This window comes from Scyliorhinus torazame, chromosome 15, assembly GCF_047496885.1.
Source record: "Scyliorhinus torazame isolate Kashiwa2021f chromosome 15, sScyTor2.1, whole genome shotgun sequence".
Lineage (NCBI taxonomy): Eukaryota > Metazoa > Chordata > Chondrichthyes > Carcharhiniformes > Scyliorhinidae > Scyliorhinus > Scyliorhinus torazame.
This window is the reverse complement of record NC_092721.1, coordinates 184,263,760-184,287,396: the sequence shown is the minus strand read 5'-3', so window position 1 is coordinate 184,287,396 and position 23,637 is coordinate 184,263,760. Positions and strand designations below refer to the sequence as shown.

Here is a 23,637-nt window from a genome sequence, read left to right as displayed (position 1 = left end):
TAGGATTTTGGGATTGGCAAACATTGAAAGGTTGTATTTTAAAGTCAAATGAATTCGCGCAAGTTTAAAAATAAGGCTGCAGGAATTGGGCAACAAATGTCTTAAAATCAGATGTGGGATGTCACAATAGTGGTTTTTCAGAATGGCAGAAGTTATACAGTTGAGGCTTCTTGGTAGCACTACTGCATTTCTTGACGGATATTAATGTCTTAGACTTGCATGTGCAGGGCATAATTTCAAAATTTGCATGTGCCACAAAGCATTGTGGTACTGTGAACTGTGAGGAAGATAATGATGTACTTCAGGATGTTATAGACATGTTGGTGGAATGGGTGGACACATGGCAAGTGAAATTTTCTGCAGGCAAGTGTAAAGTAATACGTTTTAGGAGGAAGTATGAGAAGAGGCGATATAAAATAAAGTGCACAATTCTAAAGGGAGTGCAGGAGCAGAGGTACCTCGAGGTGTATGTGTACAAATCATGGAATGTGGCAGAGCATATTCAGAAAGTGGTTAAAAGATGTGTGAGATCCTCGGCTTAATATATAAGAACATAGAGTACAAAAGCAAGGAAGTTAGGGTGAACCTTTTATAAAATAATGGCTCGGCCTCAACTGGAATATTATATCCTTTTCTGGGCACCATTCTTGAGAAAGGATTGAAGGTATTAGAGTGGGCGCAGAATTTTTTTTCGAGAATAATTGTAGGGATAGACGGCACGGTGGCATAGTGGTTAGCACTGCTGCCTCACGGTGCCGAGAATCGGTTCGATCCCGGCCCCGGGCCACTATGTGTGGAATTTGTAAATTCTCCCCGTGTCTGCGTGGGTCTCGCCCTCACAACCGTAAAGATGTTCAGGGTTGGTGAATTGGCCACAATAAATTGCCCCTTAATTGGGAGAAAAAGAATTGGGTACTCTAAATTTATCTGTATATAAAAAAAAAATAGTTGTAAGGATGGGGACTTTGGTTATGTAGATAGATTGGAGAAACTGGGCCTGTGCTCCTTGAAGAAGAGATGGTTGACAGGAGATTTGATCGGATTCAAATTTAAAAAAAAATTTTGTTTCCAGGATTGCTCATCCCTAATTGCCATTGAGATGTGGTGGTGAGCCGTGGCCTTGAACTGCTGCAGGCCATGTGGTGTAGGTACACCCGTAGTGCTGTTAGGAAGGGTGTTCCAGGATTTTGACCCAATGTTACGGTACCTGGACCAGACCCCAATTTATATTAGTAAACCTGATGAGACCCCGCCAATTTTTAAATTTGTAAACGGTGAGGGAAGGATACTTTGCTCTAGGAATGATTCCACTGATAACTGGAGATATTAGAACAAACTTAATTATTTAAAAAAAGAAAAAAAAAATTTAGAGACCCAATTCATTTTTTTCCAATTAAGGGGCAATTTAGTATGACCAATCCATCTAGTCTGCACATCTTTGCATTGTGGGGGCGAAACCCACGCAAACACGGGGAGAATGTGCAGTGACCCAGAGCCGGGATCGAACCTGGGACCTTGGCGCCGTGAGGCAGCAGGGCTAACCCACTGCGCCACCGTGCTGCCCAACAATTATATTATTAACACAGGATTAACCCCGCTGACATCCAAGGAAACAAACAGCTTTTCAATTATTAGTTAAACAGTTCTTGCAAAAAAATAAGAAAGAAAGGCCTTTGAGCTTACTTTCCCATCTACATCTAGAATTTCAATTAAATAAAACCCGCAAACCCAGGTCAAATGCCACTTATTAATACTGTTAACACCCAGCGGTTTATAGATTTATGTACAAACTTCCTGGGAGAGGAGGAGCTTTCAGAAGTCAGTCTGAGAAACACACCTCTTTTCTTCAGAAACCAAAGCAGAACATATAAAAATGAAACTAAAAACACAAGGCACTGCCGAAAACGAAACTCAAAACCAGACCCAGCCCTCCCATGAGTGACATCACAGCTTGCCTAGCTGTTAACCCCTTAATCACAGCTTTCGCAGATATATAATCTTAATTCCTTAACCTAAGTTCTTTTAATAACAATACTGCCACAAACACACAATACGATATATATAAATTTTAAAAATCCTACATTCATCACACGAGTGACAGTGAAGGAATGGCAATAATAGTTCCTAGTTGAGATGCTGTGTGGCCTGGATGGGGAACTTGCAGGTGGTGTTCCCATGCATTGCTGCTTTCGTTCTTTTAAGTGGTAGAGGTTGTGGGTTCGGAAGGTACGGTTGAAGGAATCTTGGTGAGTTGCTACAGTGCATCCTGTAGATGGTACACACTGTGGCCACAGTGCATTGATGGATTTTAAGATGATGGATGTGACAATCATGTGGGCTAATTTGCGTCGAATGGTATCAACCTTCTTATGTCGTTGGAGCTGCACTCATCCATGCAAGCAGAGGATAGTCTATCATGCTCTTGACTTGTGCCTTGCAAATGGTGGACAGGCTCTGAGGAGTCAGGAGGTCAGTTACTTGGCACAGAATTCCCAGCCTCTGACCTATCCTTGTAGTCACAGAATTTATATGGCTGGTCCTGTTCAGTTTCTGGTCAGTGGTAACTCCCAAGTCGTTGACGGTGGGGGATTCAGCGATGGCTTTTGAATTTCAAAGGCGATAGTTAGAGATTCTATCTTGTTGGAATTGGTTATTACCCTGACACTTATGTCGAAGGAATGTTACTTGCCATTTATCAGCCCAAGCCTGAATGTTCCTGAGGTCTTGCTGTATTTGGACGTGGACTACTTCAATATCTGAGGAGTTGCGAATAGTGCCAAACATTGTGTAATAATCAGCAAACATCCCTTTAATAGAGGGAAGGTCACTGGTGAAACAGCGGAAGATGGTTGGACCTCTGACACTATCCGAAGGAACTCCTGCAGCGGTGTCCTGGGAGTGAGATGACCGATCTCAAAAAACCACATACCTTTATGCTAGGTGTGACTCCACTCAGTGGAGAGTTCCCCCCCGATTCCCATTGAATCCGTTTTTGTGAGGGCTTCTGGATGCCATGCTTAGTGAAATGCTGCTTTGATGTTAGTGGCAATCATTCTCGCCTCACCTTTGATGTTTTGTCCATGTTCGGACCAATGCTGAAATGAGGTCAGGAGCTGAGTGACCCTAGCGAAAATAATCAGGAGTCTGGATAGAGTAGGTCGTGAGAAACTGTTCCCATTGATGGAAGGGTCGAGAATCAGGGAATGCATAAGAACTGAAGGTCAAATGAGGGAAAGCATTTTTAATGCAGTGAGCAATTAGGACCTGCAATTCTCTTTCAGATGTTGTGGTGGAGTCCGATTCAATGGTGACATTCAAAAGGAAACAGGTAATTTTTACCTGAATAGAAAAAAAAATATTGGGCGACTAGGAAAAGGTTGGGAAGTGGAATTAGCTGTGTTGTTTTGCAGAGAGCTGGAATGGACATGGTGAACCAAATGGCCTCCTCTGTGCTGTAACCATTCAATGATTCTAACTTAGTCTTTTAAAAACCAGTTCTTTTCATGTGGGAAAACTGCAAAGTATATATGCCTGAAAGGGCAAATCAATGGTCAGGCCGACTGCCAAATCCCTGCTCTGGAATATGTCAGACACATTGTTTCTCTTTCCTTGGGGAAGAAGGACATTGACACCGAGCTCTTTTCCCATTGAGAGGTGTTGAATTTGTTTTGATTGTTTTGCCTTATGTTCACGGAATAAAACAACTTAATGATTTGTGTCTCAGCTCATTCTCAAAGTGTTTCTAGGCCTGCCTTGAAAAGTATGGAGAAGCACATATGACAATGATTGTGAAAGACACATAGTCCAGTTCTAACTGCTCTAGATTATGCTATTGTATAATTAGATATTGAGCAGTGCTGATAGACCTCAGATGCTCAGACTATTTACAGGTGTGGCCAGCATCACTGCAACTGAGATCCAACAGATTCTGTGGTGAACTCAGCCCAACGCATCACACAAACTTGCCACCCCCACATTGATTCTGTCTACACCTCTCGCTGCCTCAGAAAGACAGACAGCATTATTAGAGACCCCTCCCACCCAGGCATTGCCTTCTTCCAGACCCTTCCATCAGGCAGAAGGTACAAAAGTCTGAGGACTCGCACATCCAGACGTAGGAACAGTTTCTTCCCCACAGGTACAAGACTCCTCTACGACACCCCCTCGGACTGATCTGTTCCCTTAAGAACACTATTCACGTGCCTCTATGCTGCTCTTGCTCATGTATTTGCTTTGTTTGGTCCCTTGTTCTGTACTGTAACCAATCACTGTTCTGTTGATGTACCATTTGTCAATGTTCCCTGTTGATTATTTTTATGTCTACTATGTACGTTTCTCGGCCGCAGAAAAATACTTTTCACTGTACTTCGGTACATGTGACAATAAATCAAAACTAACAACATTGTAAACTTGTAACATGAAGCCATTAGCCATTTAAATGTGAGACAGCTGTTTAATCGGCAAACTTAGTCCAATCCTTTTCTTAACGCATCATGGACCATTTTTTGGGCTGAGGGAATTGGCTGGTAGTTGTTGTTTTTTTAAATCCGCATAACTGTTGTATTATCAATACTATTCTCACATCTAAATAGCCAGCAGCTCAACCTAAACCCTCAGCCAGCAATCTCAAAACTATTTTTTTAAAAAAAGTGTTCACTATAGATTAATCTTGCCTTCTGTTTATAGCTAAAGTTAAGATGTACCAAAAAAATTTTCACTTAGAAAGTTAACATTTTCAAGTACACTCCCCAGTCCCAGCACCACAACTGTTCAAAGTTTTGGTCCCAACCATCTGTAAACAAAAAGAACAATACCGGGGAGAACACAATGGCATCTCGTTAATATTCACTTGCTCTACGGTGCCTAAATTGAGAACATGTATTGCCGACCTCAAAAATGGTGGCTGAGGTGTCCGAAGTTTTGCCCGATCCGGCGAAGTCCACTAGTGTTACCACCACAAATTTCTCCGCCTTAAAATAAAAAATTAGCTGCCGTTATCCTGCCAGCATCAGAAATGCCTTCAGTACAAGAGTACCACAATGGCCCTGGTGTAAGAAATCTCCAGCCGTCCACAGCCAACAACACAGAAACACACGTGCTCCTCCCCCGCCCCCCGAGGAAGGCTGCAGGTACCGAGATTCCAAAGAGGCTGGTAGTTGGTTAATGATGAATTTACATTACCCCCAAATGACACTGCTTCTGGCTTGCAAGTCTCAAGAAGCCAGTGGTAACATCAGTCTGAACTTAGCTGGCTTGTTGAGGTCAGGTGCTGGCGGACCTGCTTAACTTGCTGTATTTTAAACTTTTATCCTTCTAACTAATGCTGGTCTTTGGGGTTAAAAGCACTAATGCATTTTCACAAAAATGGGCTGCACCCATTGTGCCAATTCATAACTGTAACACAAAGAGTAGATGGCTCTTTTATGTGCTTAAAAGACTGTTGTTGGTGAATGCGCTAGTACCGAATATTTTTGTCATGTTTTTACTTTGTATGTGATACTAGATACCAAGTTCCACTGTGTGGGTGTAAACCTGGAAGAGAAGCATAAAACGGCTGTCCCATTGTGACCTAGCTTTAAAATCTTGGGCAGTCCATCGGGGTTGAGGATGACTTGCTTCCACTCTGGGGAGGTGAGTTCTGTGGTGACTGAATAGTCCAATCCTGGATCTGCAGACTCTGCCACAGGTTTCGCAGGTGGTGTTGATGAGGTGGGTGGGTGGGACTCTCTGGATTCTGTGCTCTCTTTCCGCTGTTTACACTTGGCCTCTGCGTGCTTCACCTGGTGATGCTTGAGGTGATTTTGCGCCTTTGCAGATGCTTCTTCTCCAGTTTGTGCGTTTTAAGGCAAACAATTTCCACATGTCGATTGGGATGTTGCATATATTTAGGGAGGCTTTCATAGTGCCCCTGTAGCATTTCCTATGCCCTCCTCGTTATCGCTTGCCAATGCAGAGCTCGGAGTAGAGCGCTTATTTCAGGAGCCTTGTGTGGGGCATGCAGACATCGTGGCCCACCCATCGCAGCTGGTCGAGTGTGACCAGCGCCTCAATACTGGGATATTGGCCTGGGAGAAGAAACTTGTGTTGGTGCACCTATCCTATCAGTGGATTTGCGGAGGCAACCAAAGTGATATATCTCCAGGGATTTGAGGTCTCTGCTGTTCATTGTCCATGTTTCTGATGCATACAGGAGGGCGGGGACCACTGCTGCTCTGTAGACCATGAGCTTGGTGCTGGATTTGAGATCTCAGTCTTTGAACAGAAATAGATAGGTTCTTGATTAATAAGGGGATCAGGGGTTATGGGGAGAAGGCAGGAAAATGGGGATGAGAAAAATATCAGCCATAATTGAATGGTGGAGCAGACTCGATGAGCTGAGCGGCCTAATTCTGCTCCTATGCCTTATGGTCTAACACTGTTCCTGAGGCATGCGAAGATGGCACTGGCACATTGGAGTCGATATTGGATTTCATCGTCGTTGTCTGCTCTCACTGAGAGGAGGCTCCCGAGGTATGGGAAATCATCCACATTTTCCAGGGGCTCACCATGGACCTTGATGGCCAGGGGGCAGTTTTGTGTGGCAGGAGCGAGCTAGTAGAGAACCTTTGTTCTCTGGATGCTAGTCTGAGGCACATTCTCTCATGCGCTTCGGTGAATGTGCCGATGATGGTTTGTAGCTCGGCCTCTTGAGTGTGCGCACACAAGCGACATCTGCACTCTGCAGCTCAATGACAGCCACTGGGAGGAGGCGGTTGAGGAGGATTCTCACGATGACCTTTTCTCGTGGCGGAGAGTAGGGAGTCCCTCTGTAATTTCCACGGTCTGACCTGCCTCCTTTCTTGAAGATGGTCACAATTAATATGGCAATGGGAGTTGTCAGGGTTTTTGAGGTGACTGCAGCTTTGGCTCATTGCCCTATGGAAAAATATCTGCAAGCAATGTGTCCTCTCGCAACTTCATTGTTGAAATTGGGAATTCATCTCACGAGTAATCTTGTGGACCTAGGAGTTCCAGTGCGTTTTGTCCCAATTTCAGAAGCGAACCCGGAGTAATATACATATATCTTGGTTATAATACACTAATTTTCTGATTTGTGAAGACTGCTTCCAATCCATTTTCCACATTAGCACTATCATCTATATGGCAAATACAGTTCAGATTTAAAAAAAAAAAAAGAGGAACAGATCATCTATTCTTTCGTTCCTTTCCTGCTACCTTCTCGCTGTTGACTGCCCCAAATTTTCACTAGTTTAAAAGCTGTGCACTAACCTCGGTTCTAGTGAAAGGTCATTGACCTGAAATGTTTGCTCTTTTTTTTTCTCTCCACAGTCGCTGTTTAATCTGCTGATTCCGGTGCATTATCTGTTTTCGTTTCAGACTTCCAACATTTGCAGTATTTTGCTTTTGTCACATTATAAGTGAACCAATTTGGCATCAACGGATTTTACTAGCCCCAGCCTCATAAGCCTCTGCCGGAGGCTCCATGGCCAATGCAAATGTCAAAGGGATAAGTAGCAGCCCAGCCACGTCCCTCTCTGAAGGCCAAAATTCTCAGATCTATAACTATCTGTGAGCACTGCCACCAATGGCCTGTGATGCAACACCTGAATCCACTTAACATATTCCTCACCCAGCCTAAATCTCCGCAATGTATAAACCAAGTGATTCCTTTCCACCTTATCCAAAGCTTTCTCTGCATCCAGTGAATCACTAATCCATCCAGCGCCCACTTTTGGAAGACCTGGATCACATTCAGTAAACTTCAGGCATTATTGCTCCCACCCGAATGGTCGACGGGAGAATTTCCTCTAAACGTCACACCAATACTTTAGACAACAATTCCAAATCGATATTCAGTTGCAAAAGTGGCCTAAAGGAAGCATACTCCGGGGTCTAGCTTGCTTTCAAAATCGGAGAAATAGTCTCTTCCCAGAGCGTCGGTGGTAACAGACCTGCCTCAAATGAATGACAGTAGATCCCAATTAATGAATCTATTAACAGGCCCTTAAATTCTTTCTAAAAGTCATGCCCAAACCACCTGCCCAGGGGCCTTGCCTGGTTGGAGCTCCCTAATGGCCATGGCCACCTCTCTTAGGAGCATTATGGACCACTCGTTGATCCTGGATTAGCACAGTGGGCTAAGCAGTTGGCTTGTAAGGCAGAACAATGCCAGCAGTGCGGTTCAATTCCCGTACCGGCCTCCCTGAACAGGCGCTGGAATGTGGCGACTAGTGGCTTTTCACAGTAACTTCATTGAAGCCTACTTGTGACAATAAGCGATTATTATTATCATCCTCGGAAGCTGTAGGAAATGAGGGAAGAGTAAAAGTGCTGCAATGTGCCAATACAGACTGGGCCGATCTATACAGTCCAGCATAAAATCCCTAAATGCCCTATTAATGTCTTCGGTTTTAATTAGTCTGTCACCCCTAGAATTGCACACCGAGGGGATAGCTCCAGAGTCAGCCCTCTTCTTAGTCAAAAAAGCCAAGTATTTATTTGGCTTGTTCCTGAATTCATACAATTTTTGCTTTGCAATCTTCAGATTCCTCTCTGCCCGCTGGGTCGGCAAGGAATCAAGAGTCACCCGAGGTACATTAACCGACAATTGCCGGTTAGGTTTCCTCGTATACCTTTGCTCCACTTTGACCAATCTAGGCGCCATCCAGTCCTGACTTTCCAGCATTGTATGCCTTTTGTTAATTGTAATCAACCCCCGACCATAAGCCTGACAGGCCTCCCACAAAATAGAGAGGGGTCGCATCAAAAAGTGAATTGACTGAGTAAAAGAGCTCACACGCTTTCTTAAAATACACAGTAAAGGATTTATCCCCAAGCAGAGACGCGTCAAAGTGCAAAAACCTAGCTCGGGGATTGGAGGGGGAATGCTGCCCAAAGAGCAAGTGGATGCCAAATGTAGGTTTGCTTGAGGCATAAAGAAATAGTCAATTCTCGTATGATATTGATGAGTTGAAAAAAATATAAATTCTTTATCTCTAGGATGTAAAGTCCTCCACATGTCTAGGTACACCACCCCCTCACATACTGACGCCAATGCCATTGCCTGTAGAGTGGGGGGGGATTACTGGGCACTTATCCATCAAGGGATTCAAATGACAATGAAAGTGTCCGCCCACAAAAGAATTGGTCAAAGCCAGCTCCGTAAAGTCCATGAAGACCTTAGTAACAAACTCTGGGGATTGATGAGGAGGACCATGCACATTCATCATTGAGACAGGTTCTCCATGTACAAGCCCATTATCAGATATCTATCCTCTTTATCCTTCACACAATTATCCACCTTTTAAGGGAACATTTTTGTTCACCGAATGTGCTACTCCCCTGCTGCTGGTCGAAAACGAGGCGAAGAAGACCTGCCCCACCCGTTCCCGCTTTACCTTTAAGTGCTCCTTGTCATCCAACTGAGTCTCCTGTAAAAGGCTATGTCCACTTTCTCCTCCTCAAGAAAAGGCAGGATGGGGCGGCACAGTGGTGCAGTGTTTAGCACTGCTGCCTCACAGCACCGAGGACCTGGGTTCGACCCTGGACCCAGGTCACTGTACCTGTGGAGTTTGTATATTTTCCCCTTGTCTGCCTGGGTCTCACCCCCACAACCCAAAGATGTGCAGGGAAGGTAGATTGGCCATGCTAAATTGCTCCTTAATTGGAAAAGAAGCCTAATAGGGTACTCTAAATTTATATTAAAAATATCAGTGGAAACTGGAGAAAAATATTTACTGATAGGATGGTGAATTCCCTGTACATTCCAGGAAAATAGTTTAAAATTAGCTAACGTCATTGTACAGTCCACCAGAAGAAAGATAGGACAGGATTTCCGCACCACATTCGGGCATGCAGCAAAATACACCTACCCCATCTCTGGTTACCCCATCTCTGGTTACACCAGCATCAAACCTCCTGGTAACATTATTTTCTCTGAAAGGAGGCCTGTCTGTATCACTGAAGGATTCAGACAACATCTTACAAACCCAATACCAAGATCACGACCACAATAGTTTGAAGGGAACATTCCTCAACACAAGTGAGGACCCATGAGGTTAACCCTACCGCCATTCTTATTATCGATAGGTTCTTCATCCAGACGCACGGAACAGCCATGGGGACCAAATTCGTACCCCAATACGCCAACATCTTCATGCACAAGTTTGAACAAGACCTACTCACCGCACAGGACCTTCAACCGACATTATACACCAGATTCATCGATGACATTTTTTTCCTTTGGACCCACGGCGAAGAACCACTGAAACGACTACACGATGACATCAATAAGTTCCATCCAACCATCAGACTCACCATGGACTACTCTCCAAAATCAGTTGCATTCTTGGACACACTCATCTCCATCAAGGACGGTCACCTTACCACTTTGCTTTACCGCAAATCCATGGATAACCTCACGATGCTCGTCTTCTCCAGTTTCCACCCTAAACACATCCTATGGACAAGCTCTCCGTGTACACAGGATCTGCTCAGACGAGGAGGAGCGTAACAGACATCTGCAGACGTTGAAAGATTCCCTCGTACGAATGGGATATGGCGCTCGTCTCATCGATCGACAGTTCCAAAGCGCCATAGCAAAAAACCGCACCGACCTCCTCAGAAGACAAACATGGGACACAATTGACAGAATACCCTTCGTCGTCCAGTACTTTCCCGGAGTGGAGAAACTATGACAGCTTCTTCACAGCCTTCAACACGTCATCGATGAAGATGAACATCTTGCCTAGGTCATCCCCACACCCCCACTACTTGCCTTCAAACAACCGCGCAACCTCAAACAAACCATTGTTTGCAGCAAACTACCCAGCCTTCAGAACAGTGACCACGGCACCACACAACCCTGCCATGGCAATCTCTGCAAGACGTGCCAGATCATCGACATGGATACCACCATTATACGTGAGAACACCACCCATCAGGTACGCGGTACATACTCGTGGGACTCGGCCAACGTTGTCTACCTCATACGCTGCAGGAAAGGATGTCCCGAAGCGTGGTACGTTGGCGAGACCATGCAGACGCTGCGACAACGAATGAACGGACATCGCGCAACAATCACTAGGCAGGAATGTTCCCTTCCAGTCGGGGAACACTTCAGCAGTCAAGGGCATTCAGCCTCTGATCTCCGGATAAGCGTTCTCCAAGGCGGCCTTCAGGACGTGCGACAATGCAGAATCGCCGAGCAGAAGCTTATAGCCAAGTTCCGCGCCCATGAGTGCGGCCTCAACCGGGACCTGGGATTCATGTCAAAGAACAAAGAACAAAGAAATGTACAGCACAGGAACAGGCCCTTTGGCCCTCCAAGCCCGTGCCGACCATACTGCCCGACTAAACTACAATCTTCTACACTTCCTGGGTCCGTATCCTTCTATTCCCATCCTATTCATATATTTGTCAAGATGCCCCTTAAATGTCCCTATCGTCCCTGCTTCCACTACCTCCTCCGGTAGTGAGTTCCAGGCACCCACTACCCTCTGCGTAAAAAACTTGCCTTGTACATCTACTCTAAACTTTGCCCCTCTCACCTTAAACCTATGCCCCCTAGTAATTGACCCCTCTACCCTGGGGAAAAGCCTCTGACTATCCACTCTGTCTATGCCCCTCATAATTTTGTATACCTCTATCAGGTCGCCCCTCAACCTCCTTCGTTCCAGTGAGAACAAACCGAGTTTATTCAATCGCTCCTCATAGCTTATGCCCTCCATACCAGGCAACATTCTGGTAAATCTCTTCTGCACCCTCTCTAAAGCCTCCACATCCTTCTGGTAGTGTGGCGACCAGAATTGAACACTATACTCCAAGTGTGGCCTAACTAAGGTTCTATACAGCTGCAACATGACTTGCCAATTCTTATACTCAATGCCCCGGCCAATGAAGGCAAGCATGCCGTATGCCTTTTTGACTACCTTCTCCACCTGTGTTGCCCCTTTCAGTGACCTGTGGACCTGTACTCCTAGATCTCTCTGACTTTCAATACTCTTGAGGGTACTACCATTCACTGTATATTCCCTACCTGCATTAGCCCTTCCAAAATGCATTACCTCACATTTGTCCGGATTAAACTCCATCTGCCATCTCTCCGCCCAAGTCTCCAGACAATCTAAATCCTGCTGTATCCTCAGACAGTCCTCATCGCTATCCGCAATGCCACCAACCTTTGTGTCGTCTGCAAACTTACTAATCAGACCAGTTACATTTTCCTCCAAATCATTTATATATACTACAAAGAGCAAAGGTCCCAGCACTGATCCCTGTGGAACACCACTGGTCACAGCCCTCCAATGAGAAAAGCATCCCTCCATTGCTACCCTCTGCCTTCTATGGCCTAGCCAGTTCTGTATCCACCTTGCCAGTTCACCCCTGATCCCGTGTGACTTCACCTTTTGTACTAGTCTACCATAGAACATAGAACATAGAAAATACAGCACAGAACAGGCCCTTCGGCCCACGATGTTGTGCCGAACCTTTGTCCTAGATTAATCATAGATTATCATTGAATTTACAGTGCAGAAGGAGGCCATTCGGCCCTTTGAGTCTGCACCGGCTCTTGGAAAGAGCACCCTACCCAAACTCAACACCTTCACCCAACACCAAGGTCAATTTGGACATTAAGGGCAATTTATCATTGGCCAATTCACCTAACCTGCACATCTTTGGATTGTGGGAGGAAACCGGAGCACCCGGAGGAAACCCACGCAGACACGGGGAGGACGTGCAGACTCCGCACAGTCAGTGACCCAAGCCGGAATCGAACCTGGGACCCTGGAGCTGTGAAGCAATTGTGCTATCCACAATGCTACCGTGCTGCCCTTGAGAACAAATACCATGAGGGACCTTGTCAAAGGCCTTACTGAAGTCCATATAGACAACATCTACTGCCCTACCTGCATCAATCATCTTAGTGACCTCCTCGAAAAACTCTATTAAGTTAGTGAGACACGATCTCCCCTTCACAAAACCGTGCTGCCTCTCACTAATACGTCCATTTGCTTCCAAATGGGAGTAGATCCTGTCTCGAAGAATTCTCTCCAGTAATTTCCCTACCACTGAAGTAAGGCTCACCGGCCTGTAGTTCCCGGGATTATCCTTGCTACCCTTCTTAAACAGAGGAACAACATTGGCTATTCTCCAGTCCTCCGGGACATCCCCTGAAGACAGCGAGGATCCAAAGATTTCTGTCAAGGCCTCAGCAATTTCCTCTCCAGCCTCCTTCAGTATTCTGGGGTAGATCCCATCCGGCCCTGGGGACTTATCTACCTTAATATTTTTTAAGACACCCAACACCTCGTCTTTTTGGATCACAATGTGACCCAGGCTATCTACACCCCCTTCTCCAGACTCAACATCTACCAATTCCTTCTCTTTGGTGAATACTGATGCAAAGTATTCATTTAGTACCTCGCCCATTTCCTCTGGCTCCACACATAGATTCCCTTGCCTATCCTTCAGTGGGCCAACCCTTTCCCTGGCTACCCTCTTGCTTTTTATGTACGTGTAAAAAGCCTTGGGATTTTCCTTAACAATGTCGCATTACATTCATCCCCCACCATCTAGCCTGCGAAATCCTACCAACTGTCCTGGCTTGACACAATTCACACCTCTTTAACCTGGGGTTACCCCATCTCTGGATCTGTAAAGATTTAATCACCTGCTAATGGTCGCATTCCAAGCATCGTCTGGCATCTTTGAATCTGTCTATATATATGTTTCTGGAACATACCTCTTCATTCACCTGAGGAAGGAGCAGCGCTCCGAAAGCTAGTGACATCGAAACAAACCTGTTGGACTTTAACCTGGTGTTGTAAGACTTCTTACTATTCTTATTATCATCAGGAGACATACTCCTCGATAAAGAGGGGAAGAACAATGGCAAAAAGGGAATGGGAGATAAATGTTCCTCCTGCATTTTGGACCCACCCGTGAAGACCCTAAACCTTCCACTCACCTCCCGGCATTGACGCCACTCAATTCTATCATGATTAAAGGAAGGATACCGTTCATCCAGTTTTACCACTATAAAGAAATGGATAAGAGAGGAGACGATGGATAATTAACATGAGGCACAGCTACCATAAATAAAAGTCCCTGAGATTCATTAGGATAAGACATTCAGTATTGTGCTCAAATATTAATACCTCCCAATAAACAGGATATATGACGATATAAAATCAGACAAAAGCAGCATATCCTTTCCTCTCCCCCTCCCAACAAATAACACACCACCCCCTGACAATGCTCGTTTCCATGTGCCTCCTGACAGTGTTGACATTTTCAGCCTGTCCCTAATTGCCCTTGAGAAGCTGCTGGTGAACCACCGCCTTGAACTGCTGCAGTCCATCTGGTGTAGATACACCCCATAGTGCTGTTCGGAAGGGCGTTCCAGGACTGGGCATTGTAAAATTGGCAATTGGATGTTTAAGTCTCCCATATGAAATGAAATGAAAATCGTTTATTGTCACAAGTAGGCTTCAAATGAAGTTACTGTGAAAAGCCCCTAGTCGCCACATTCCGGTGCCTGTTCAGGGAGGCTGGTACGGGAATTGAATCGCGTTGAATCGCAAGACTGGCCTTGGTCTGCTTTCAAAGCCAGCGATTTAGCCCTGTGCTAAATGAGTACCATGCATGTGTGTGTTACAGTCCCTCCTGAGGGACTTGACGTGCATCAGTGGCTTATATTGAGTCTTTTTGCCGCACCCAGTATTGGAAGATTCAGACCATTGAAATTCTGTTCACCAATTGGTGGAATGTGCATGCGTGTGTGCTTGCCTGTGTCTGTGTCTGTGCCTCTGTTTTAAAAAAAATAAAATTGGAAACTTTCCTCACCAAAAAAACCTAAGTCAGAATTAGAAATGTGAAGATGACATTAGAAAAATATAGCTGTTGTTTTCCATTTGCACAAGACTGTGGAACTCATCACAGCAGTATGAACCAAAAGGTACAGCCAATGAATGAACTACCTAGCTGGGATTTAATGTGCGTAAAATTGCTTATGCTCAAGGACTTGATGCCATTTACCCTGCAGTCTCATAATATGAGCCAATGGTTCATCTATTCAATAACTAATTAAGATCCAGGTTGATTACCATGTTTAAAGGTGGATTACATGCTCTTTTGCTGGACGCTGAGACTTGATTTGTGTATTTGACTTTGGAAGGGGGGAAAGCAGTTGGAAAATTAATGTGACACACTAACAACTTGTTAATGTTTGTCAGTTGTTTTGGCTGCCGAATGATTTTACGATATATAGGCCCTGTTCTGAACCGGTTCCATGCTTTGAGAAAGTGACCAGACTAGTGGGGATGGTGATGGTCTGGTTGATGTCGTATCCCTTACTCATTATCTTACAGAAACATTCAGTGATGTAACATTATTAGCTATAGGGAAAAATTAGATCTCATTTGATAATATACTGCTTAGATTGGATAGGTAGTTGGCTGAAATCACGGAAGCGAAAAATTGTTCATGAGCATGGCTCTGAAAGAAACATGAAGACAATTGGAGATCCACAAGATCACTGATTATCAGTAATTATCCAGAGGAAGGCGTCAATGAAATGAGTTATAAAATCATGGCTAATACGAAGATGTGATTGAGAATTAAATTATCCCTCTGAATATCTCCTCTCGTGTCTTTGCCGCAATCTTAGTGTCTGGTCATGTTTCTGTGAATGGCGCGGGGTGTTTTTCCATCTTAGAGGCACTGTATATTGCAAGGTGTTGTTTCTTACTTTACTTGCACAATCCCTCTACGTTCTGCCTTTCTGAAGAAGAAAACAAGTAAGCCAATTTCTAATTGAAAGGCTCCTCTTCCTGTTTTAGTTATTGTGTTTGTTTGTAATCCACAAAAGCTCTTGTGTTCTATTCCACCATCATATATGTTGAAGCTACATTTCTATTTTGAGTCTTAAAAATGTGATTTTTCCCCCCCCCCCCCCCCCCCCCTACCCCTCTATATTCTCTTTCCCCTCTTCAGAGGATAATAATGAATGTCAGACTGGGTCAAAGAAGGATGAGCAGAATGACAAGGAGAAAAAGGATGAAGAAGAGACCCCAACATCCACATATCGAGCCAAATCAATTATTGAGTCGTGGGTGTGGGGCAGACAACCAGGTAATACAGTCTGTTCTGAAGAAGCAACATACTGGACTTTGAAACATTTACTCCATTTCTCTCTCCACAGATGTTGCCAGACCTGCTGAGATTTGCAGCACTTACTGTTTTTATTTCCCGCACTTGTGATGTTTTGAGGGCTCCTCCAGTGCTATAATACATCCTTAATTGTATTACAAACACTTGTACATTTCGGTTTTAATGCTGTGGGTGCATGGCATCATTTTGTGTTTATCCTATGTCTCTGTTCCAAATTTATTATGATTGCGGAATGTCTGACTACATAATTGAAGGTCACACAGCCGGCCATCAGCATTACTGGGCAGCACGGTAGCACACGTGGATAGCACTGTGGCTTCACAGCGCCAGGGTCCCAGGTTTCCAGGTTCGATTCCCCGCTGGGTCACTGTCTGTGCGGAGTGTACATGTTCTCCCCGTGTCTGCGTTGGTTTTCTCCGGGTGCTCCGGTTTCCTACCACAGTCCAAAGACGTGCAGGTTAGGTGGATTGACCATGATAAGTGGCCAAAAAAGTTAGTAGGGGTTATTGGGTTACGGGGATAGGGTGGAAGTGAGGGCTTAAGTGGGTTGGTGCAGTCTAGATGGGCCGAATGGCCTCCTGCACTGTATGTTCTATATGTATTACTCAGTTAATTTTGTGCGGATTTTGTTAGAATTAATTAGAAAGTATGTTATTGAGGTTCTTGAATATTTGCAGCTATTACTACGCTTGATCCCTCTTCAATATTTAAGAACCATAATTGTAAAGAAAATATATGCTTCCTTTCCTTGACAGTTGAAATGGTTTTGCAAAATCATGAATTGTTCTAAAGTTGATCCACAAAGCAAGGCTATAGCTTGAAGTTGAAACCTGTTGCACTACATCCCTGATCCTGCTAGACTTTATTTAAAAAGATTTTGCGCACCATCATTTATTGCCCATTGTATTTTATGATATTGAATTGCTGCTTAGTTTGGGGGCATTTTACTTAGCTTTGATATGTGACTTGTTATTTTCTAATCCAGAACGATTCAATGCAGGTTGTGCTATCCATGGCTTATCTGGGCTGGAAATCTGTGATGCGACTAGGGAGGAAAGTGCAATTGGGAGTGTAAACATTTTTGCATAGAAATTCATAAATTGGTCATGGTTCTTTCCCTCTCCGTCCAGCATGACCAAATTCTATTCCATGAATGCTGAGCCATTTTACTTGGCAGTTTTTGTTTGTGGTGGTTTGCCACTGCCTTCCACTCTCTGAGGCCGGGCGAAGAGATCCCACATCTACCCGTGCTGTTGGAATAATTCTGAACCACATCAGGTCAACTGAGCTAACTGGCCCGCCAGCATTGCTGGATATCATGTCCTAATCTGCCACCATGTCCGCACATTCTGAATTCTGATTCAGGAAACGGCTGCTTCTCTGGTCTCTTAAAATCTATGATGTGGAGATGCCGGCGTTGGACTGGGGTGGGCACAGTAAGAAGTCTTACAATGCCAGGTTAATGTCCACCAGGTTTGTTTCGAATCACTAGCTTTCGGAGCGCAACTGCTTCAGGTGAATCACCTGATGAAGGAGCTGCGCTCTGAAAGCTCGTGATTCGAAACAAACCTGTTGTACTTTAACCTGGTGTTGTAAGACTCCTTACTATTAAAATCTAGCTATCTGATGCATAAAGATTCCCTGGGCCATGTCAATCTTTGATGATTGATTGCCATTAAGTAAGGATGTAAGAACATAGGAAATAGGCGTAGGCTCTTCGGACCCATGGTCCTGCTTTGCTATTCAAAAATATCACCTGAGGAAGGAGCAGCGCTCCGAAAGCTAGTGACATCGAAACAAACCTGTTGGACTTTAACCTGGTGTTGTAAGACTTTGTACTGTGCTCACCCCAGTCCAACGCCGGCATCTCCACATCAAAAATATCATGGCTGATCTATCTGAGCTACACCTTCCTTTCCTATTCTTTTTTTGTTGTATCCTAGATTTGTACTATTCTATTTGCCATCCTAAGCAACTGCAGAAATTTCATATTTTCTTATAAGAATGATAACAGCACAGAAGGAGGTTCATTTAACCTATTGGGTCTGCGCAAGCTCTTTGAAAGAGCTATACAATTAGTTGTATTTACTTTTATTTATTTCCCTATAGCACTGCATTTTTTCTGTGTGTGTGTATATCCACTTTCCCATTGAAAGCTACCACTGAACCTGTTTCCACTACCCTTTCAGGCAGTGTATTCCAGATTATAACAGCTCGCTATGTGAAAAGATTTCTCTTCACCTTGGAATATTTGCCAATTATTGTAAATCCGTGCTCTCCAGGACCAACCTTCCTAACACTGAATCCGTTTCTCCCTTTACTTTAACATTTTTTTTAGAGGCCCCAATTATATATTTTTTCCAATTAAGGGGCAACTTAGTGTGGCCAATCCACCTAACCAGCATATCTTTGGGTTGTGGGGGTGAAATCCGCGCAGGCACGGGGAGAATGTGCAAACTGCACACGGTCAGTGACTCAGGGTCGGGATTTGAACCCGGGTCCTCCACGCCATCGGCAGCAATGTAACCATTGTGCCCCGTACTGCCCCTAGTTTCGCCCTTTACATTGCTACTCTCTACATTATCTATGTGCTTCTTGCCGTAACTACACTTCAAAAATACTTCATTGGCTGTAAACATTTTGTGACTTCCTGATGTCTTGAAAAGTACTCCTTAAAATGCAAGTTTTCTTTCTTTACTGTATCAAAACCTCATAATTTTGATACTTGAATCTCTCATTAACCTTCTTGGTACACTAAGGAGAATAATCTCATTCTGCCACATCTCCAGACTCTACAATGTGGTGCCCAGAATTGGATACAATGGGTGGCACGGTCGCACAGTGGTTAGCACTGTTGCTTCACAGGACCAGGGTCTCTGCTTGGTTCACTGTCTGTGCGGAGTCTGCACGTTCTCCCGTGTCTGCGGGTGTTTCCTCGGGGTGCTCCAGTTTCCTCCCACAAGTCCGGAAAACGAGCTTGTTAGGTAATTTGGACATTCTGAGTTTTCCCTCCGTGTACCTGAACAGGCGCCGGACATGGCGACTAGGGGATTTTTACAGTAACCTCAGCTGCAGTAAGCCTACTTGTGACAATAAAGATTATTATTATTCTACTTCAACTGAGTCCTAACCAGCAATTTCTAAATATTTACCATCACTACTTTGGTTTTATACTTTATGCCTCTATTATAATCCTATACCCCTCCACATCTTTGGGTTGTGGGGGTGAGACCCACGCAGACACGGGGAGAATGTGCAAATTCCACACGGACAGTGACCCAGGGCCGGGATCGAACCCGGGTCCTCTGTGCTGTGAGGCAGCAGTGGTAACCACTGCGCAACCGTGCTGCCCAATCTTCCTCACTTATGATGGTAAATTGCCTTTCAGTTCTGCATACTTAAAGCCAAGGTGTTGCATGGCATCAAAATAATTTCATCTTGAATATTGCAAATTTCACTTGGCACAGACAGTTTTATATCTCTGACCCAGAAATCACTGGTTTTGTCCAAACGGGCATTTCCAGCTCAAACCCAAGATTTAACTTTGGGCTCCAAAGAACCAAAATGCTGCTGAATCGATCTGAGGATTTGTCACGCCGCAAACCATCCCACCTACCTAAACACATTTGCTGATCTGGAAACACTGTATGAACATAGAAACATGAAGTCAGCTTTAAAGAAATATGATAAATCAAATTCCTCTCGTCAAATTATACGTTCAAAATAAATGTCCAAAATCAGACGATACACTTAGTTACTGTGCACCTTCCATCCACGTTTTTCAGACGCCAGCTCGTTTTGTGCACACAGAGGAACAATAGTGATTTGGATTGTGAGATAATAACAATACTCTTTGAACTCTAAAGTCATAACCTGACTTAACGACTGGAAATTCTATACTCTGGCAGAGTCCACTGAACAGGCAAGCTGCAGTGCTGCTGCTACAGTCAGAATCATAGAATACCTACAGTGCAGGAGAAGGCAATTCGGCCCATCCAGTCTGCACCAACCCTCTGAAAGAACACCCTACCTCGGCCCACTCCCCCACCCTATCCCTGTAACCCCATTTAACAGTTGGACACCAAGGGGCAAATTAGCATGGCCAATCCAATTAACCTGCACATCTTTGGACTGAGAGGAAACCGGAGCACCCGGAGGAAACCAGCAATCTAAACAGGATTCATGTACATTTAAAAAAAATACTCCTCCCGCAATGCTCACTTTTCCTTTCATAAATTGCACCTAACTTGATTTGTATGAGGCGCATCAAAAGTCCTCATGCTGGCTATGTCATCGTCTGAGAGGTCCTCATTGTCGTACTGCCTTATACAAAATGTGTACTATAAATATAACTGAACCAGACCTATATGTAACGTTACACCAGTGTTGATTCCATAACCTTTCCAGATATTAGATTTCAGAAAGAAACATTGTATTTTTGTATTGGATCGGTATTAAATTTAACTTTATGAATATACACCAGGTGCAGAAGGTCACAGCCTGGTATGGCAACTGCTCAGCCCAAGACCGCAAGAAACTTCAGAGAATCGTGAACACAGCCCAGTCCATCACACAAACCTGCCTCCCATCCATTGACTCCATCTACACCTCCCGCTGCCTGGGGAAAGCGGGCAGCATAATGAAAGACCCCTCCCATCCGGTTTACTCACTCTTCCAACTTCTTTCTTCGGGCAGGATTATCATCATAGAATTTACAGTGCAGAAGGAGGCCATTCAGCCCATCTAGTCTGCACCGGCTCTTGGAAAGAGCACCCTACCCAAGGTCACCACCTCTATCCTATCCCCATAACCCAGTAACCCCACCCAACACTAAAGGGCAATTTTGGACACTAAGGGCAATTTATCATGGTCAATCCACCTACCTGCACATCTTTGGACTGTGGGAGGAAACCGGAGCACCCGGAGGAAACCCACGCACACACGGGGAGGATGTGCAGACTCCGCACAGACAGTGACCCAAGCCGAAATTGAACCTGGGACCCTGGAGCTGTGAAGCAATTGTGCTATCCACAATGCTACCATGCTGCCCACGGTAGGAGATACAGAAGTCTGAGAACACGCACGAACAGACTCAAAAACAGCTTCTTCCCCGCTGTTACCAGACTCCTAAACGATCCTTTTATGGACTGACCTCATTAACACTACACCCCTATATGCTTCACCCGATGCCGATGTTTATGTAGTTACATTGTGTACCTTGTGTTGCCCTATTATGTATTTTCTTTTCTTTTCATGTACTTAATGATCTGTTGAGTTGCTTGCAGAAATATACTTTTCACTGTACCTCCGTACACGTGACAATAAACAAATCCAAATCCTTTTTTTTTTTTAGTTTTTCTGTCAGTTTCAAGAGAGCTTACAATACATCAGATAACTATTTGCCATTGTATCAACAGCCCATTTCGTGCCATTCTATTGCCCTATCCCCATACCTTTTTCAAAATGTTTCTTTCTGAAATATTTAATCATCTCCTGTTTAAAAAGTTAACATAGATTATCTCCATCCCGCCCCCCCCTCCCCAACTCCATAGCATTTCATACCCTAACAGCCTTCTGCTTAAAAAAACAAAAATGGCCAAACCTCTCCTTTCGTCCTTGTAGTTTTAATCTTAAACTTGTTAACTTTATTTATCAACATTGACAAGTAGGAGTTGTTTTTCAGGATGTAGTCTGGGAGTTCAGAATGAGTTGTGATTGGAATGTGCTTCTTGATGGGATGTTGGAAACCGATTCAGCAGTAACTTTCAAGAGGGAGTTTAATAGATGTTTGAAGAGGAAAAAAAATACATGGCTATGAGCCACGATGTGGGATTAATTGGTTACATCTACGAGAGAGCTGGTACTGGCCACATGGTCTTCTCTATGCTCTAGCAGTCTATAATTCTAGCGTTTACCTTTATCAGTGCCTCTAAATTTTAAGCAGCTCTACTGAATCTCTAACCATCATTGCTCAAATGAAAAGAGACCCAGTTTCTTTAATCACTCCTTGTGACTAATGCTTTATCCCTGATATTTTACTGCAGTGCTTCTCAACCATCAGCTAAGACACCTACCATTTTCCAGGCCCTGTTGGTCTCAGCCATCATGCCTGGGAGCCCATTGGATTAGGCCATGCCCACAAGCAAAAAGAATCACACACATTTAAATTGGCCCTACAGCTGATCCTAGGGATGGCTAATTGAGTTTCTGCTTCAGAGCCGCCATTGCTGCCTGGGAGCTCACGACCCTAATTGCTTGTCCTGCGACTCCACTGGAGCCGTGGATCACAGTTTGCGAACCCCCTGTTTTAGTGAAACTCTGCTGCATCCTCTGCAAGTTCTTGATGGCCTTCCTAAATTAAGACGGTTCAGGACGTCGTGTTATTACTGGTGCCAGTGTATATACAGGTTTAGCATTGCTTCTTCCATTTTAACTCCATAGCTCTGGTTTAAAAAACCTAGCATCCCATGTATGTTTTTGACAGCTTTAACACCACGCCCTTTTCTATCGCATTTATACATTGCTTGCTGTACTTGGCACATTGGCAGGTAGGGATTGGGGAGTGCTTCTTCTGGCACTTAGTCATTAAAGCTGCTCATGAGAGGGAAATAGCTTTACAAGGGACAAGGTCTACAATGTTGACTGCTTCCTCACTGAGTTTTGTGCCTTTGCTAACTCACATGACTGGCAGCATGGGATGTGACTTTCTTATTTTGGTTAGATGCCAACTCTTCATCTGATTTTTGCTACACGGTTACCCTGGACAACAGTGTGTTTGGAAAGGTCACTGCTTATCCATGAAAACATTGAGATCTTCCGAATGGCACTGTGCAGGGCTGATAATGCTTGTGAAACAGCTGCTTGTTGCACAGCTGAAATTGAGTCACAAGACCAGCCTGGCTGACTGATCTGTTAAAAGCACTTCAGCACGGGATGGGTGTCATCTTGGTACTGCTGCCAAGTTATTAGCTGTGTACAAACTCGCACAAGACTGGAAACCTACATTTTTTGCTGTGTTGTATTCTGCTTAAAAGAAAAAACATGTTTTCTATAGTGGTTAATACAGTTGGTAATTTTTGGAGGCAACCCTTTTTTCAAGTTTTAAGTTAAATACAGCTTTATTTAAAATACAGTTTTGTAGTTCTCACAGCAAATGTTTCCAATCTATAGATAAGAACCTCAAGTAGTTTGTGCAGTGTCATACACACTATTTTTCTGCAACTGCATTTCTGGAAAGTTGGTCTGACTTGGCTCAGATGTGACGAAGTTGATGCAGGATTCGGCAGCCGAGTTCTGGCACATTAGCATGTTAACTATCGAGAAACTGGATTAAGAACAAACATAAAATTATATTTCTGTAATCTACAAATAATAAATAAGCAAAGGAGCTTATAATACATAGGCAAAAACTAGACCACAGTGGCATTGTATAATATCGGCAGAAATGAAAATGAAAATCGCTTA

At 44.2% G+C, this 23,637-nt stretch overlaps 1 protein-coding gene across 13 annotated transcripts in view; it reads left to right on the top strand.

The window, feature by feature from the left end:
- The window catches only part of herc2 (HECT and RLD domain containing E3 ubiquitin protein ligase 2), a 344,572-nt gene that overhangs the window by 28,424 nt on the left and 292,511 nt on the right, over positions 1 to 23,637 (top strand). For all 13 annotated transcript variants that reach the window (XM_072477237.1, XM_072477227.1, XM_072477236.1 and 10 more), the window contains exon 3: positions 15,997 to 16,134. In XM_072477237.1, the coding sequence (XP_072333338.1) occupies positions 15,997 to 16,134 (138 nt within the window). The remainder of the gene's footprint in view (positions 1 to 15,996; positions 16,135 to 23,637) is intronic.